Source organism: Urocampus carinirostris, chromosome 3, assembly GCF_059441175.1.
Source record: "Urocampus carinirostris isolate Australia breed hairy pipefish chromosome 3, RoL_Ucar_1.0, whole genome shotgun sequence".
Classification (NCBI taxonomy): Eukaryota; Metazoa; Chordata; class Actinopteri; order Syngnathiformes; family Syngnathidae; genus Urocampus; species Urocampus carinirostris.
Window position 1 is genome coordinate 47831130 of NC_142351.1, and position 17352 is coordinate 47848481.

The 17352-nt window shown below is 37.3% G+C and overlaps 1 protein-coding gene across 1 annotated transcript in view; it reads right to left on the bottom strand.

Moving 5' to 3' along the window:
- gpr153 (G protein-coupled receptor 153) overlaps positions 1–17352 on the bottom strand; it is a 64333-nt gene that overhangs the window by 9479 nt on the left and 37502 nt on the right. The window contains exons 3-5 of the mRNA XM_088332115.1: positions 16658–17087; positions 8898–9087; positions 5568–5752 (exon numbers count right to left, since the gene is read on the bottom strand). Of these exons, the coding sequence (XP_088188241.1) occupies positions 5568–5752; positions 8898–9087; positions 16658–17087 (805 nt within the window). The remainder of the gene's footprint in view (positions 1–5567; positions 5753–8897; positions 9088–16657; positions 17088–17352) is intronic.

Consider the following 17352-nt stretch of genomic DNA (forward strand, 5'->3'; position numbering starts at 1 on the left):
TCTTTTGTGTGGGGAAAAAAGGATATTTGAGAACTGTGAAATGTTTGATCCAATATGGCCCCACTTTGCCCGCAACATAACTCCGGCGGGCCCCAAGTAAATTCAGTTTTAAACCCTTGCTTTATGGGAACACTGTGTAGTATTTGGTCATTAGATCTCTCCGTATTGTGTAGTGCGACGGAAAACGAGTGCTACAAAGCACAAGGAACAATACCGAAAATTCCAGACTACAAGGCAAACCTTAGCAAAAGCTGCTTGCTCAAATTTAGGAACAAAGCCAAATGTTGTCTTTGTACAAGCTGAATGAGATTTTAAGCCACAGAGCTCGATAGTCGATTAAAGTGAACTACTTTACGTTTACTTTTTACATTTTTATGGCCAGCACAAACCTGCCGCCAATTTTGGCTGCTGAACGGCACCTGCGCTATGCCACCGCACACCTGACGCTGTTTTCAGACGCGTCGGTTTGAATTTTGCCCCGAGTTGTTTACGTCACGTCATTTCGGACCAAATGACCATCCAACATGGCGATTATAAAGACAAGCACATATTTAGTACTGCACCAAAAGAAAATGCTAATGGGGGCCGCGTCGTTTAAAATGTGAGCCCTATATTTCTAGATGAGGTGCCAGGGCAACAAAACTATGGAGAATAGTGCCAGATTGCAACATGAATGTTTTTTATTGTGTTGTCATTGTTGGTTTCCGCCGTAACGGACCTCGAGGATTAAATAAATTTAGGGCTTGACATTGACATTGATGCTTGGAAAAGAAGTGCAGCGTTTTTGATAGATAACTTCCGCTGGAGTTCGGATATATAAATTGAGGACTTGATTTATGAGTGAAAAAGTTGAAATACCGGGAATACACTGTTAATATTCAATAAAGTATTTGTAAACCTTCTGTTGTGCTCCTGTTATGCATTTTATGAATAATGTTGGCAAATACGTGGATTCATTTCTCCAGACGTCACTGCGGTATTTGTATTTTGAGCGCATGCTATGTGGAAAAGAGCAGCTTGCCATTTTCCTCAGAAACATACATTTTTCACAGTTACAATTCTATGTTTCGTTATTCTGTTAATTAACACGTAAATGATAGAAGACTGTAAATAAAAATATGGTCACATCTTAAGAACATTTACACAATCTAAAAATCCAATTGATAATAAGTGACATTAAACAGCGGAGGGCGCAAGTATACGTGAATTTACCTGTTGGCGTAACAGCAAGTAAATATTAAGGTAAATAGCTCTACCATTTTTTGATTATGTGTCAAGAAATATACATAATAACAAATACATTCAAAAACCACTCATTCGTACCTATAGAATAATCTGACTTTTCAATACTTATGAACTCTTCTCAGATAGAAACCAACCTAATGAAGAAATCTCTGGATGTCACTAGATTGTGCAACTGTTCCTCATATTATGACCAGCAGCAGTGTGTACATATACAATGCCTAGCGAAAATATTGGCCCCCCCCAATAACTTTTTGTCATATCGCCACATTTAAGGCTTTACACTTAAAGGTAAAAAACTAAATACATTTTTTTTAAACAATCAACAACATGTGAGACACAATCGTGAAGTGAAACTAATTTTTTAAAACACTCTGTTATATTTCCAAAGAAAAAAAATAAAAGGTAGGTGTTGCAAAAATATTGCCCCTCTGTTTTGCATGGCAAACTGAATCTAGAAGTTCCCTGATGACCTCTGAATGATCAAATTCTGACCCTAATGACTAATTTTGGAACATTTACACATCTCCTGGAGCACTGTGTGAGCAATAATATCAAAATGGAGTGAGCATTAAACCACTGCAAACCTACCAATACCTGGCTGTACCTCTTAACTTTCAACCCACATAAGGGAAAAACTAATCAAATAAGCAACCAAAAGACCCGTGACCACTTTGGGTGACCTGCAGGTATACACAGCTGAAAAGACTATTACTTGTACTCTGCATAAATCTGCCCTTTATGGACAAGTGGCAAAATGAAAGTCCACTCTGAAAGAATACCACTAAAAGGCCTGTTTGGAGTTTGCAAGGGGGACACAAAAAACATGTGGAACAAGCTGCTCAGGTCAGATGAGACCCACATTGAACTTTTGGGCTCAACACAAAGCATTACTTTTGGCATAAGGGTAACACTGCACATCACCCTAAAATGCCATCCCAATTGCAAAAAAATGGTGGCGGCAACATCGTGCTCTGAAGTTCATTTCTTTCAGCAGGGACTGGAAAGATTGATGGGAAGTTGGATGGCACCAGTTAAGGTCGATTCTGGCAAAAAATCTGTTAGAGTGTTAAGAGACCTGAGCGTGGGGCACAGGTTCACCTTCCAACTGGTTAACGAACCAAAACAAAATCCACAATTGAATGGTTTAAAACTCACAATAATAAAGGTGCTAGAATAGCCAGGCCAAAGTCCAGACCTCAATCCTATGAGCATTGGTGGAAAGATCTGAAAAATGCTGTGCACAAACGATTCCCGCCAAACCTTCAGGAACTTGAGCCGTTTTGCAAAGAAGAATGGAAAAATATTTATGTTTCAACATGTGCAAAACTTGTAGAGACTACCCAAAACCACTTGTGGCTCTGATCGCATCAAAAGAAGGTTGTACAAAGTCTTTTTCCCACACCTACTTTTCAGTTTCTTCAGTGTAAATATTATATAGCATGTCGAAATCCTTTGGTTTCATTTCACGAACGTGTCTCAAATGTCATTGATTCTTTGAAAATGTTTCACGTTTTTTAGCTCAGTTTGAAGCCTGAAAGGTGGCCATATGACCAAAAGTTTTCGAGGTGGGGTTAATTCTTTCGTAAATGATCAATTCAAACGTGTACTCTTCAACACGAGCTACTCACATTGGCCTCTGCCCTGACAATTTATGCCAGAGAAGGAAGCCATTTGTCAAGCTGACGTCATATTTGCAGGGCTCATGTCAGCCCGCACTCTTGTGACGGCTTTTTGTTGAAATTCAGAGAAAAAGTGAGACAGCAGACGATACAGTAGCGATGCAGTGGAGGAAAATACACAGCAGGGGGCAGCACGGACAAACACATGGTGTGAAATGCAGGATGCTTATTTGGGAAGTGAGGGTTGTGCGTGTGATGCGTTTGGGTGAGTTTGATATCGGCCGGACATTGCAATCGCACATAAAGGCTATAATGTTATATTGAAATAATTGAAATGGAATTATAATAGAATCTTATTCTATTTGTGATATTTCATTTATCATCTTTGTTGAATATTTCTGTACGACAGGCGCTTTAACAACAAAGAGTGGATGAAGTATGGAGGAAGTGATGGCTACTGTATACATCTCTGTTTGCAATGGAACAAGAAAACAGTTCCAGGAAAGAACAACGCTGGAATTAAAGCCCCCAAAATGAGAAAGTGTTGAGATGCATTCTGGAAAAGTATACAGGACATTAAAGGGACAGTGTGTATTTTTTAAGGCCGCCCACTATTTCTTTTGCCCTTTTCCCCTATTTGTTCTCCTCTCTACTTTGTTTTCTTTTCCTTGTTTACTTTAATTTTCCCTCTTTCCCTTTTTCACTTCTGTTCTGTTCTCTTTTCATTTTCTCGTTTTGTTCTTTCACCTCTTTTCCACATTCTTTCTTGCTTCTACTTTCTTTTTTCATTCAATTCTTGCTTCTTCTTTTTCTTGATTTTTTTCCCTTTGTTTTTTCTATTCTTTACATTTTCATTTTTATTGACTTTTGTATTAGGATTTTTGTTGTATTTATGTAGCATTTTTATAGCAATACTTTTGGTAGTATTTCTCTAGGTTTTTTGTCGTATTTCTTTAGTAGTCATTTTTTTCAGTATTTCTATAGTAGTACTTTTGTAGTGTTTCCGAAGTAGTATTTTTGCAGTATTATTGTAGTATTTCTGCAGTTGCATCGCTGTACTAGGATTTATGTAGTATTTGTGTGTCAGTACCGTAGTCGTATATTTGTAGGATTCATGTGGTATTTCAGCAGTAGTATTTTTGTAGTATCATTGTAGTATTCCTGCAGAAGTATTTTTGTAGCATTATACAAACAAAAGAAACAAAAAAGGAACTTTTCCCATATCTGGTTACCGAGCGTTTGTTGTTATGCAAGACCAGTAATATACTTTGACGTGAATCATTTGATGTCATTTAAGAAAATAAAGAGTATTAGCACTTTTTGGGAGTTGCCCCAAAATGCTCTCTGACAAAAGAGGAGCTGTTGAGATTAAAACAAAAGTGAGAAGGAATCAGATTATTTTCACCACAGTATAAACAATCTCTGACATCAATTACTTTAAAAGAACCCTCTTGTTAACACTTTAAACCAGTGTTGAATGGTAAATCCTCATTTTGGATGATATTTACTAATCCTGTTTTATTTCTGTTTCAGGTTTATTTCTGTTGTAGTATTTCTGTCAACATATTTCTGTACCATATTTTTCTATTATCTCTGTCGTAATATTTCTGCAGAGGTATTTTTGTAATATAGTATTACTGACGTCGTATATTTGAAGTATTTCCATAGTAGTGTTTTTTAGTATCTTTGTAGTATTTTTGTAGTATTTATGTTTTTATCTTTCTCTAATCGTATTTTGTATTACAGTATTATTGTAGTAGTATTTTTATAGTATTTATTTCTTTTAGGAATGAAAGCAAAATAATAGGCCCCTGTTTTTAGGCACAACATTTGACATTTAGTTTTGGGATCATTTTGTATTATTTTTAGTCTTGTTTTTTTTTGTTGTAGACACACAAAAAGACAATGAGTAAATTTTTATTAGTAGTACATTGTTTACAATTATCTAAATTCTCATTATATTTTGACCATTTTGGATCGGCAGGCCAGATTAAAAATCTGTGGCACAAAATCCTGATAACTCTTGAAACTACCAATGCCTATTTGATATGACGGACGGCTCTTTAATATTTTTTTGTGAAATATTTGAGAGATAATATATCATTTTATCATCAGGAGGAATAAAATACATGAAATGAGCCAAATCGGACATGTTTAATAGTTTTAGCATAATTTCTTGAGATTTTATTTGAGATATAGTTAAGAATAAGATCAAATGTTTACTTATATTTGTTTATGATAGGGATAATAGGAAAAAAAACCTTAAATGAATCATGCATTCCGATATGCTGGTGCGTATTGGTTGCTGCCACATTGTCAACAAAACAATAAAAATGTACCTGTGTCATTTTGCATGAGCGACTTGTGAAAATATTTCAAACAAAAACCGAAAGTTCCGTCTTCGATCTCGTCTTGATGATTGCTCGGTTTCAGTTAGAGTGTGATGTTGCATGCGACGGCTACTTTGTGTTAGAGTGTTATTGCCAAACATTGGCCAGCCAGAATGCATTTTTCGCTTAGAATCGCCTCAAAAGCAAATAGACTCACACACACACAGACAGAAATCAGGTGGCATACATGACGGCCCACCGTGCCGTTTGAGCATGCACATTAGCAATGGCGTGTCATTCAAAAGAGGTCATGTGATCAAGTCCAAAAAAAGCAATCAATAAAGAAATGAAGAAAATTAATCAAAGAATATACCTGCAAATACTGCATTTTATCTTCCTGCTGTTCCCTCACTGGATACCCTTGCGGGACCCCCCTTTCTAAGGTTGAGAACTCATACTTGGCATTACGGTCTACGGTCATGATTTCAGGCGCTGAGCTATAGTCAAATGGTCTGTCATATATTAAGTCGACATGAATTCCTCCATCTTGGCTGTTTTCTACAAAGTGCAGAAAAGCACGAGCGTCAGGGTTAGATAGCAACGGACTCACAAGACAGACACAAAGACAGACGCAGAGAAAATAGAGACAAGTTCAATTGCTTTCTGATTGCCTTGGCCTTTTGATTTGACCTATGTCTTGCCGGAAGGTGCGTCTGCGCTTTAATAAATTAAACGATGTTTCTCAACTGGTGGGTCAGGACCCAAAAGCGGGTCGCGGACCCATTTTCGGTGGGTAACGGAGTGTGAATTACACTCCGTTACAGTAGATGGTTATAATGCCACATTTAATTTTATTGTGATTTTGTTCGTTTGATTTCCTAAAAACGGGTCCAAATAAAATTTGTTATCAGGGCAAGGAAATGTGGAAACAGTGACAACAACGATCAGGTCGAAAAAAAAAACTGGTGTACGGGTGTCTGCCACAGCAGCACTACTGGAAGGCGCAGTAAATGGTTTAAAAGTTTCATATTTATAGCTTTTCACCAGTATACTTATCGTTTTTATCGACATCGCTAAATAATCATCCATGTTTAGTTACAAATTTTATTCTTATTCTGAATAACGAATGTCTTTTAGTATGTGCCTATTTCAAAGCAGATTCAATTTGAGAAGTGGGAGTTTTTTGTTTTTATTCATTTGGGTCGCAGAATGTCATGACGGTGGAATGGTGGGTCCTCAAGTTGGACCAGTTGAGAACACTGAATTATAGCATTAATTCATTTAAGATGTGTTGAGCTTGGCAGTAAAATGCTGCATTTGAGGGATAACTGTGCCAAAGGGATGAAAGCTAGCAGGTTTTTTTTTTTTTTGCTTTGCACAGGCAGGTGGACATGCAAGTCAGCGGCTAACATAAAAAAATAATTTAAAAACATTAAATAATCATTATACATACAACAGTGATGAAATATACATGGCAAGCCCTCTGCAAAAAGAGAGTAGAGAACTAGAGGTGTTAATTATCACACAAAATACTAGCTAGCTTTGTTGACCCTTAGCTGGAAAACATGCAATTCTCATGGCGAACACCAGGAGGCTCAACATTTAAAGGTGGCAGGAAAAGGGCAAAAGGAAGGGGCACTGTGTGGGATGATGATGAACTTTCAACATCAGACAAAATAGGGATTCGTCTTTAGTCCACAGCATGAATTCCAGAAGCTTTTTATTTATAACCTAAGTGTCAGTTCAAATATAAAGAAAAAAATAGGAAGGAAACTCTCCATCATCTTAATGTAGAATCTAAAAAAAACAAAACAAGGGCCATCTCTTGGTGACTTGAGGCCGATATGAGCTGAATGGCGATGGTATAAGATGTGATTTTTTTTCTTCTTCCTGGTTTTCTTGTCCCTCTAAATAAATAGGCACCATTTATTTGATTGTCCTGCTTTTGTGGGCCGAAACATCTTAAATGCAATGAACAAAGTGCTGCGAGGTAAATATGGCCTTTATATGGCAATCACATTTTTTTTTTCATTTTTCTAGAATGGTGCTCCTACAAATGGTGAAACAAATGACAGCAGTAGGCTTTTTACTCAACACTGCTGTTTGTCCCCTCATAGACACGTTGTAGTGTAATTTTCTTTTACGAATAAAGTTTTGCATATTATTTTGAACTGTTTATTTTGTAAGAAGGAAAAAACACTCTTTAATTCATTTTATATACGGAAGATTACTCAATAGAGGGCAAACTGTGTGTTAATGTTGCATACTATTTTTTCACTGTAAGAAATTCCTCACATTTTTAATTCAATTTAAAGGGACAGTGTGTGTTATTTGACCATTAGATGTCACTGTATTGCGTAATGCAGAAATGTCCAACTAAGTTTAGTTTTGGGGCCGGACCCAGACGTTTTTTTTCTCAGGCGGGCCGGATCAGTAAAATAATGTACACTCCATAATTTTAGCTTTGTTTTTCAGTATTATGCTTTATCATTCATCTTACATTATTAACGTACCCTACATATAATAAACACAGATGGAAAGGAATCTTTTAAAACACATTTTATTACAATAGGGTTTGCATGTTTGGCATTGAACGTGTTAATTGGTTAATTTTAACAGTTCATTGAAAGCAGTTTGATACCTGAACCAACTCACCATACTATACAAACTCAAGATGGCCATCTGGCTGTGAAAGAGAGCATTTAGTTTGATTTTTTGTGAAAAAATCATAACTTTTAATAGAAATGACCTAGAGACTGGCTTTTTTTGACATACTCAGAAATTTATGGCGGGTCATACTAACTCATACAGCCGCCCGATCCAGCCTGCGGGCCTATTGTTTGACATGCCTGGTTTATGCAACTGAAAACCAATGCTATTTAGCACAAGAAGGTATACAAAGTAAGGAGGCTTTGAGAGACAAAAGCACACCATAGCAGAAGGATGACAGAGAATTATGTCAGCTACCTGTAGGTGAGGCTCATGTTATGTAAAATAGATTTCTAAACAAATTAAACGAACACATTTCTCGACTTACGAGTGAATGAAGTTTCATTATGCCACTAGGAAGCCCTAAATGTACAATGTACTATACAACTGCCATTCAGGAGTTTCACATATTTATAATATATCATTGATTATGTACATCATTGATTATATATAGATTATATATATACATATATGAGTGTTTTTTATCCTTTTGCAAAACTTTACCTTTGTAATTTGTTTAACATGTACTAAAAGGAGAAACCCTTCAAATCAGTTATACCTGTATAATGACAATAAAGGACACTTTTTTTGTGTTCTTTTCTATAAAACATATATAATTGGTTTTTTAGTCAATTAAAATTCCAGCTATTTTACCATTATCATGCTTGTATCTGGGTGTGTTAAACAAGAGGCCACAGATGGAAAAAATATTTTCAAGCATGGAGAGAGAATGATCATGTACCAATACAGTGAAAAAATACAGCAAATTAGGGTGAAAAACTGACACAAAACTAGAAAATATTTTCAGATAATATGCTCGATGGCCGTCATAAAAAAATTGGTCAACTAAAACCAAGACATTGGACATGGCCATAGGTTCAAGCTTTCCAAATTCAAGTCTCATCTAACACATAGATGTGTTTTGGTCATGGGAAAGGGAAGTGAAAAAAGATGTTGGGAAGGCAGGAGTGGAAAAGAGAGGCGACTCACTTACCCTCGTCCACCTCGTCATTGGACATGATGGCCACGCATTTGTCCCAAACCATGCGGATGTCAGCCCGATAGCGGTCGCAGGCCCAAAGGAACATTGGAAGCAGGATGGACTGCACAATGGAGCACCAAAGCACGCAAACAACCATCCAGTTGTAGGAGCGATCAAACTTCAGACTGGCAAAGCTCACCACCTGCGCACAAAAGCACAAAACAAACCCGACTTTACCGAGTGAATGTCCGTTACAGTAAATTACTCTTTATTTGAAAATAAGACGCACCTAAAAACCGTGGATTGGCCAGAAATATGAAAGTGTGCCTTAAAACCCGGTGCAGTTTATATACCAAAGAATGCCCAGATGCATACAGTAATTACAGGTATGAATTGCCTTACAATGTTTTACGAAAATACTGTATTTGAGGAATGATTGATAAAATTGATAAAATTGCTGACCTAACTTTCAAAACATTGGACGGACGGGAATTGAACCCGAGTAATGGCGGTGAAAGTTTTGACAGTTTCTGTTTTTGTTTTTCTTTCATAAATAAGTTACTGTATTAAAGATGTAATACAGGGCTAAAACGGATATAGGTTCATTTAGAAGTGTTCTACATAGATATTTGTGTTTATTTGAGCTATAAGGTGAAAAATGTAGCGGAATAATACTTCTTCTGGGTTTCTTGCATCACTTCCGCTTCCACCAGCTCAACATAAACAGAGACTCAAACAATGGCTCAAAGGACTGTTGTATGTCAAATCCTTCCTCATCCATGTCGAAGTATTAACAAGGCAGTGCCAAACATTTCTAAAAGTGTTTAAATGATGGGTAAAATAGCTGCACGATTTTGCAAAAGAAAACTCAATTGCGAATTTTAAGAACTGTATAGCAATTTTGATGCGATTTTCAATTTAAAAGGAAAGTGTATTTTCTGGGCTAGTTTTTTTTTGTAAGAACTTCATCATAGTAACATGCAAACTTACCTGGAGACGTTGTCCTTACCGATTAAGAGTATACGACTGTAACAATATACAAACTGTAGATCTACAAATTAAAACAGAATAGCAGCCTCGGTATTACTTTAACACCCAACGCCGCATCAATCAATTACCTAACGCGATAACAATCCACAGAGCACCTGCTGGCAATCACCATTTCTTTGTGCTCTTCTGACTTTTCTCCGATTTAGTTGATTAAATAATTTTCAATGTTACGTGTCGCTAAGGCTACAAGCTGTTGCATCGTACCGTCATTTGTTTAGCTGGCTTTTTGACTGACAGCATACATCACGCACACATTGCTTGCAAACTTTGCCTCACCTTTATTGGCTAGTGTTGTTAAAACTTGCCTCTGATTGGCCGACGCCGTTAAAACCCGAAATGTGACAATTCTATCTGGCCAAACACTCCATCATACATATTAAACCGAGAGAGTATTGACGCACAGGATAAGAAGTGGAAAGACTGTTCAACCTATCAAAATGTTCAATGCAATCAGTTTTGTGGCAACATAAAAGCAGTGTGCTAATAGGATTGTCTCTAATGTCTTTTTATATGTCATCTATACCACTGATGGTCTATTGGTAGTGCGTGCTATCCAGCTTTGATTCCGAAGGCATACAACGTTTTGCAATTTTGGTCAACGGCACATATTAATGCATTGCATTAATTTGTCTTAATTTCATGCGCTTCATAGTGCGATGCGCCTTATTTAGGAAAAAAGACTATTGTTTGGGGGTGCACCTTATGATCCGCTGCGCCTTATAGTGCGTAATATACGGTAAAACAAACAAATGAGGTCGCAAAACTACAAAAAAAAATACAAATGTATGTTAGATATTTATGGATATTCTCATTGTAAAATTGAATTTCGCTCCTACCACTAATCTATTTACGAGCGGGTGAATTATCAAAAAAATGTATATGAGCATCCGTGAACATTTATCCGTGTGTTTGTTTTCCTCCATGCATTTAAACAGCTCATTATATCTGGTCCGCAGGGAGGTTTTTTATTTTCATTTTGCTCCGTCACTGAAATAGAACCTTCCATCACTATGATCCCATGTACCAACAATACGGTATGCTTTTATACTAACATATTCGAATAACAGATACATTAACGTATTAGTACTTTCCACAACATAAACAAGACTTTATTTCAAAAGGCAGATTATTAGATTTAGAGTGTTTTAAACCTAAAATGATAAAAATGCTTAGTTGTTTTTTTTTTCGCAAAACATTTGCTACTCAAAACAAGAGATAGATGGGTAAGTAACAGTTTCACAAAGAGAGATTACTTGAGATCCTGACCATTTACTCTAGTTATTGTCTTTATTTTTATTGATTAAAAACATATTGAACATTGTTTACAACAAGATTAGACATGGCATTCCAGGAAAAACACATAAAAGAGAAAACTGGGATAAGTTTCTTTCAAGCTAACCTGTTCTGTAGAACATTTTTCCTCACTAAACTTTAACTTGTTCTCTATCTCCGCTCCCTTTTAGTCAAACCTTAGATATGACTTCCTAATTTTTTCAGTCAGCTGGGAAGATTTTGCAAAGCACCTTTTTTATTTATTTTATTTAACACATTTTAATACATTTTTAGTAAAGTAAAAATTTTAGTCAAATTTTCTTAAAGAGACAGTGTGTAATATTTGGCACATCGTAGTGATAAAAAATGTCATTCAATACCATAACAAACATGAGACACCTCACTACTTCGTGATTCAGTTATTACTTAATCACTGCTTGTTGGATTTTGAATTGAATTGTCTTTATTGTCATTGATATCGATCTATCGTGCATTGTGTTCTGCAGCAGACAGCACACAGCACACAGTGAATGCTATCATGAAGTAGGTGAGGGAGGGCTTTGTGTGATGGTGTGATGGGTGGGGTGACTGTGTGTCTGACTGTGATTGACTGACAGCATACACCAGCCTAACAGCTAGGGCGAACAGGTGCGCAAGTCAATCTAAAATCTACCTACCTACCTAACTATCTACCTACCTACCTACCTAATTACATTTTCTATCCAACTACATGTCCTACCTACCTACTTACCTTTCTAGCGCTCAAACTACATACCAATCTACATACCCACCTCTCTTCATACCTTCCAACCTAACTTCCAACCTACCTCCCTACCTACCTACTTACCTACCTAACTACATGTCCGCCCTACCTACCTACTTAACTACCTAACTTCATGTCCACCCTACCTACCTACTTAACTACCTAACTACATTTAGTCCTGACGTACCCACCTACCTACCTACCTACCTACCTACAAACCTACCTAACCACCTTCCTACATACCAACCTACCTACCTTTATACCTACATAACTTCCTATCAAGTCAAATCATGTCTAATTGTACAGCCGTTAATTACAATAATTCTCAAAGGGCTGTACTGACTACAGACTACAATTACACCATCCCCTGATCTAAAACCTACATGTGGGCAAGGACAAATTCAAAAACCTCTGCTTAAGGAAAATGAAGAAACCTTGAGTAGGGGCTGCACCTGAGGTAATCCCCCTTTCAGGATGACCAGGCTGCAATAGATGTTGCAAGGGCATCAACGGACAATACACAGGCATCATAAACATGGAATATACAATAAGTTATAACGGAATTTCTGGTTGACAGCTCCGTAAGGACAACATAATTCTTAAGCTAAATAATATAAGTGGGTTACAAGCCTAGATTTGAACACTTGAATGAGGTTGCAGATTTGATGTCGGAGAGCAGAGCATCCCATTGCAACGTAAAACCAAATGGAGATCTACCAATATTCCATTTTTTTCTTGCAGGATAGACATACTCAAAATTCCATACAAAAGATATATCAGAAAATCAATGAATGTCAGACCCAGCGAGTATGATACCCAAAGAAACAGATCAAATACAATATTCTACCTTGGAAAAAAGACTGCTCTTTTGATCCATGAGATGGCAGGACAAAGCTTATACAGCTTAGAGCAGGGGTCGGGAACCTTTTTGACTCAAAGAGCCATAAAAGCAAAAAATATTAATTTTATTTTGGGAAAGAGCCACACCATATATTATGAGACAAATTTACTAAATTGCTAAACCCGCGCCCCAGACAAAAGCTTAGTCTTCAGCACATTTATTTTTGATGATTTGATACAAATTATGAAAAGAGAATAATGCCAGAGCCCCTGTCCCAAATTCAACAAACAGACCACTTTAAACTTGTCTCTTTCTTGCAATTACTCAAGATCGGTTAAACTCCTTTTGACCCTTTTTTTCATACATATTGGTTTCAAAACCAGATGCAAGCATTTATTTTGTAAAAACGTCACAACATTCTAAGAATAGGGAGCCTTATGTGCTTACCTTTGGCGAGAGATGGGAGGGAATGCTCGTACTTTTTGCATAGCTCCACCCATCCCTCCCACTCACCCAATCAAATGACTAAGTTCTCTTCCGGTGTTTTGGCGTATTTACAGTTCTGTGGATTCATCATAAAGTATCTGAACACTGAACACAGATTATATAGTGAACTTTTAAATAAAGGATTCTTTAGCGTTGTACAGCCAAAACGAGTTTTTTTCCCCCCTTTTTTTGTGTGACACCTTGACTGTAAATTGTAGTGAAAAACGTGCCCTATATATACTGCGATGTGTTTCCTTTGCATTTAGCTTTGGTTTGGCCGTACGTGTACCTGAATAGCATAGACATTCCCGGTTTTGAACAAAATGGAGAACTTTTGCATGCAATCAAATTGGTCTCTGAGCCATAGGTACTCATAGAAAGAGCCATATATGGCTCGCAAGCCATAGGTTCCCGACCCCTGGCTTAGAGGGATAATGAAGATGATCATGAAATCTATCGCCTGATCATTGTAGAACAGCTTCTTGATGGGTGGTGTGCTTCATAGTATCATATAAAAACAACTACAAGCTTCGATTTTAAATTCTCCGCTGACAAATAGTTCAAAACACAAATACACACAAATAACACAACCAGGATGAGGAAACAGGGTTTTCTTTAGCTGTATAGCAATCAAACCACTTACAAAAAATGCCTTTTCTGAATCATGCGAGCAGTCTTAAGCTAGCCCCACGCTCTCAGTTCTGCCTGGAAACGTGATGAACCGACTTGTGAAAAATAAATGAGAGCCCGAGGCGGGAATTTGCACGCCAAACTGTGACAGGCGGACTGAAAGGCCCGTTGACGTGGCGTTTCTAGAACTCCTGTTCCCAGGAAGATGAATATTGACATTACAAATGGGGGTTGACCCCTTGCATTCCCTAGCAACCTTTTTCTCCCTTGACTATGTCCCGTATGACTTGATGTAAACATGCACATATTATCCAGAAGCGCTGAGGATGGCCTACTTTCAGAAGTACAGTAAATGCAAAAGATTTAACCTTTGTGTGAAAAATAAAGCATTATTGTATGCTTCTACTTCATCATGATTAACTCAATTTAACGTCTGAGTAACCGCTCGCAAACCTCGCACACTCAACAATGAACTGATGAGAAATCTCAACATCAGATCATTGTATGATTATCCGTCAGTCAGTTTTATCAGTGAGGGCTGTATTCTTCTTATTATTATTACTTTAAACCAGGGCACACATTTTGATTTCAAGGAGCACCATCACCACCATTCGTTTCAATGTTTAACAAAATGTCATTTCTCGCTACACATCCATTTCTAATGTTTAAAGGGGCAGCATGTATTAGTGTACTATTATATGTAGATGTGCCTGTATTGTGTTGTGCAATCGAAAACGAGTGCTAGGAAAGCTACACATGAGAATGCAAACTACTGGGACGTAGAAGCCCCAGTGTGTAATATTTGACCACTAGATGCCACTGTATTGTCAAATTCGAACAAAAAGCGGTGCCACAGAACAAGCAAGGTTGGAAGACAAACATGGCGGTGAACTTAAGTAGGGATACCACTAAGTAAAAGAAATACACTTTTCTCAACCTGATTTGTTTTATAAAAAAATAACATTAGTATTATGTTCATGTATTTTAACCTAGTATTCAAATCAATGTTTTTATACCAAATTAAATATTCTATACCACTAAGAGGCTCTAAATATTTCAATCTGTCCCTTTAAGTTACCAAACTTATTTCCTTTTTTGCGTAATTATTTTGACAAGTATTTAAGGAAATTCACTCTAAATTATAGGTCTTGTATTTTTGCTCATTATTTAAGTAAATATACTATTTTTTTTAATAAATGGCGTTTTTTTACCACTAAATGCACTTAATAAGACTATAATTATAATAATAATAATGTTTATAATGATAATAATTGTAATAATAATAATAATAATAATATAGTGGCCCTTTTAAGTAAAACAAAATTTTTGAAATAAAAAATAAATTAAAAAAACATTTGTTTTCAGGTTGTTTTGACTCAGTTCGGGGGTAAACAAACTTAAAAGTGTTTTGAAATAACACACTGTCCCTTTATATTTTCAAGTTGCTGTCCGTCTAATCTTTATGTCCTCGATCATTATTTTGTAGCAGCAGTGGCTCTAAAGGTAGTATGGGTAAATAACTGAGGGTGCGCCTTACAATCAAGTATGCCTTATGGTCTAGAAAATACAGTTGATGATTATATTTATTCGGTGTTTGAGTTCTTTGGATTACACTTTTTCAAAACTGCGGATTTTTTACATAATATAATGAATATTACTAATGGATTAGTATGCAACTTATCACTGTGCTGAGCAACTGCAGATGCAGAGCGAGGCACGCCGTTCTCTTGCCTCATGACAGAGGGCGATAGTTAGACCAACGACTTTGATTTGGGATGCAACTTAGCCCCAAACAATAGGAATAGCAATAGTGTAACAGCAAGTCAAGTCATCTAGTAATATTTTTTATGTTTCTCCAAGATGGAGGATTACTTATCTATTGATACTTTTATTCAAGAGGAGCAGCCCATATTATTCATTCAAAAGGTAAAGAAGCTGTACGGAATTTGAGACTTTTTTACCCGCTACCGCCATCTCCTGACTTGTGTCTTCATTGTAGCGTCTGTCAGTTCGTTTATGGTGCACGTGTAAGTTCATGCATTTCTTAGACACGCTCAGATAAAAAAAAAAAATCATCTTTCTTGGGGTTTGGTTTGACATTTGTACGTGACTTGAAGAAAGCCTCTTTATACTTCCGCTATTTTCTTGCATACACTTCCAAATAGTGCAAAAAAATCTGTAAGGATGAGTATTACATCACCCTCCAGCACTTCCCTACCACCTATTCTTCTTTTCTATTGGGCTCTGCCTTCAGCAGCTTTGCTAAAAGTAAGATAAAAACAGGAAGGCGCGGTGAAAATAAAGAAATGAAGGCTTGTTGAACTCATTTGGGGACTGTTAACAAATACTTACTAAACATAACCGTTCACTTCTTAAAGTATACTTCAAATGATGCACGCCACCTTCAATGTAAGACAACAAAACATTTTTTTTCAGACGCAGCAGTTTATATATTGCTTCGTTGCTCCGCCAATCAAATGATGAATAAGATGTAGGTTCATTTATTTGTAAACCTGACTGTGCCTCACCCAACATCGTTGTTGACAACCGCAAACGATGTGCAAATGACTGCCATTTTATTGTCCCTTTTTGGGAAAATAATTACCAGCTATCGTCATCCATTAAATTCAATTGCACAGTTTCCTGAGTCACTTCAGAAAGTATCTCACATTGCAGAAGCGCTGCATTAGCCATTGGGAAAAAAGAGGTAGAATCAAGTATTGAACTCACCAAAATAGGGAAGCCAGTTAGAAAGTCATAGATGAAGACAATGCCGCTGATCAGGTAAGTGATCTGCAGCGACGTCTTGAGAGGTTCAGAGCCATCAATGGAGGACCTACGCTTGCCCTGGGCGTCCTCCACCACAATGGTGGGGACGTTGAACTTGTTTTTGTCGGCTTTGTGGCCTGCCTGAATGGAGAAGGTCTGGAAGAGAGCAATTCCGATGCAGATCACGCCCATAGTCACGCTACCGCCAATCAAGAGCAGGAAGCAAACCCCAAACCCAAGGCCGATCTCTGTCACAATGAATCGGCAGTCGGAGGTGTAGAAGCGGTCGATGGTATCGTGCCAGCCCACGGCTGGGAGCGTGGACAATATGAAAGACACCATCCAGATCCCCATCACTGTGTGCACTGCCTGCTTTTTGGTATTGCTTAGCCTAGAAAACAGAAACGCATCATTTAGTATCAGAAACATATACTGGCTGAAAACGACATAATGCTTTACCTCAAATTCATGGCATGTTGGTTTTTATACGTGGCCCGCGAGAGCTTAAAATGTCAGAGTGTCTAAAGATAAACGGGTCAAAAGAATTATTTTACAATAAGCTACATTTTCCCTCAATGCCTGTCGACTAGGATATAGGCCCGGTCACACAGCCGTTTGCGGCTGAATCACGGCCAGAAATTTCTGCCTGTGAGGCG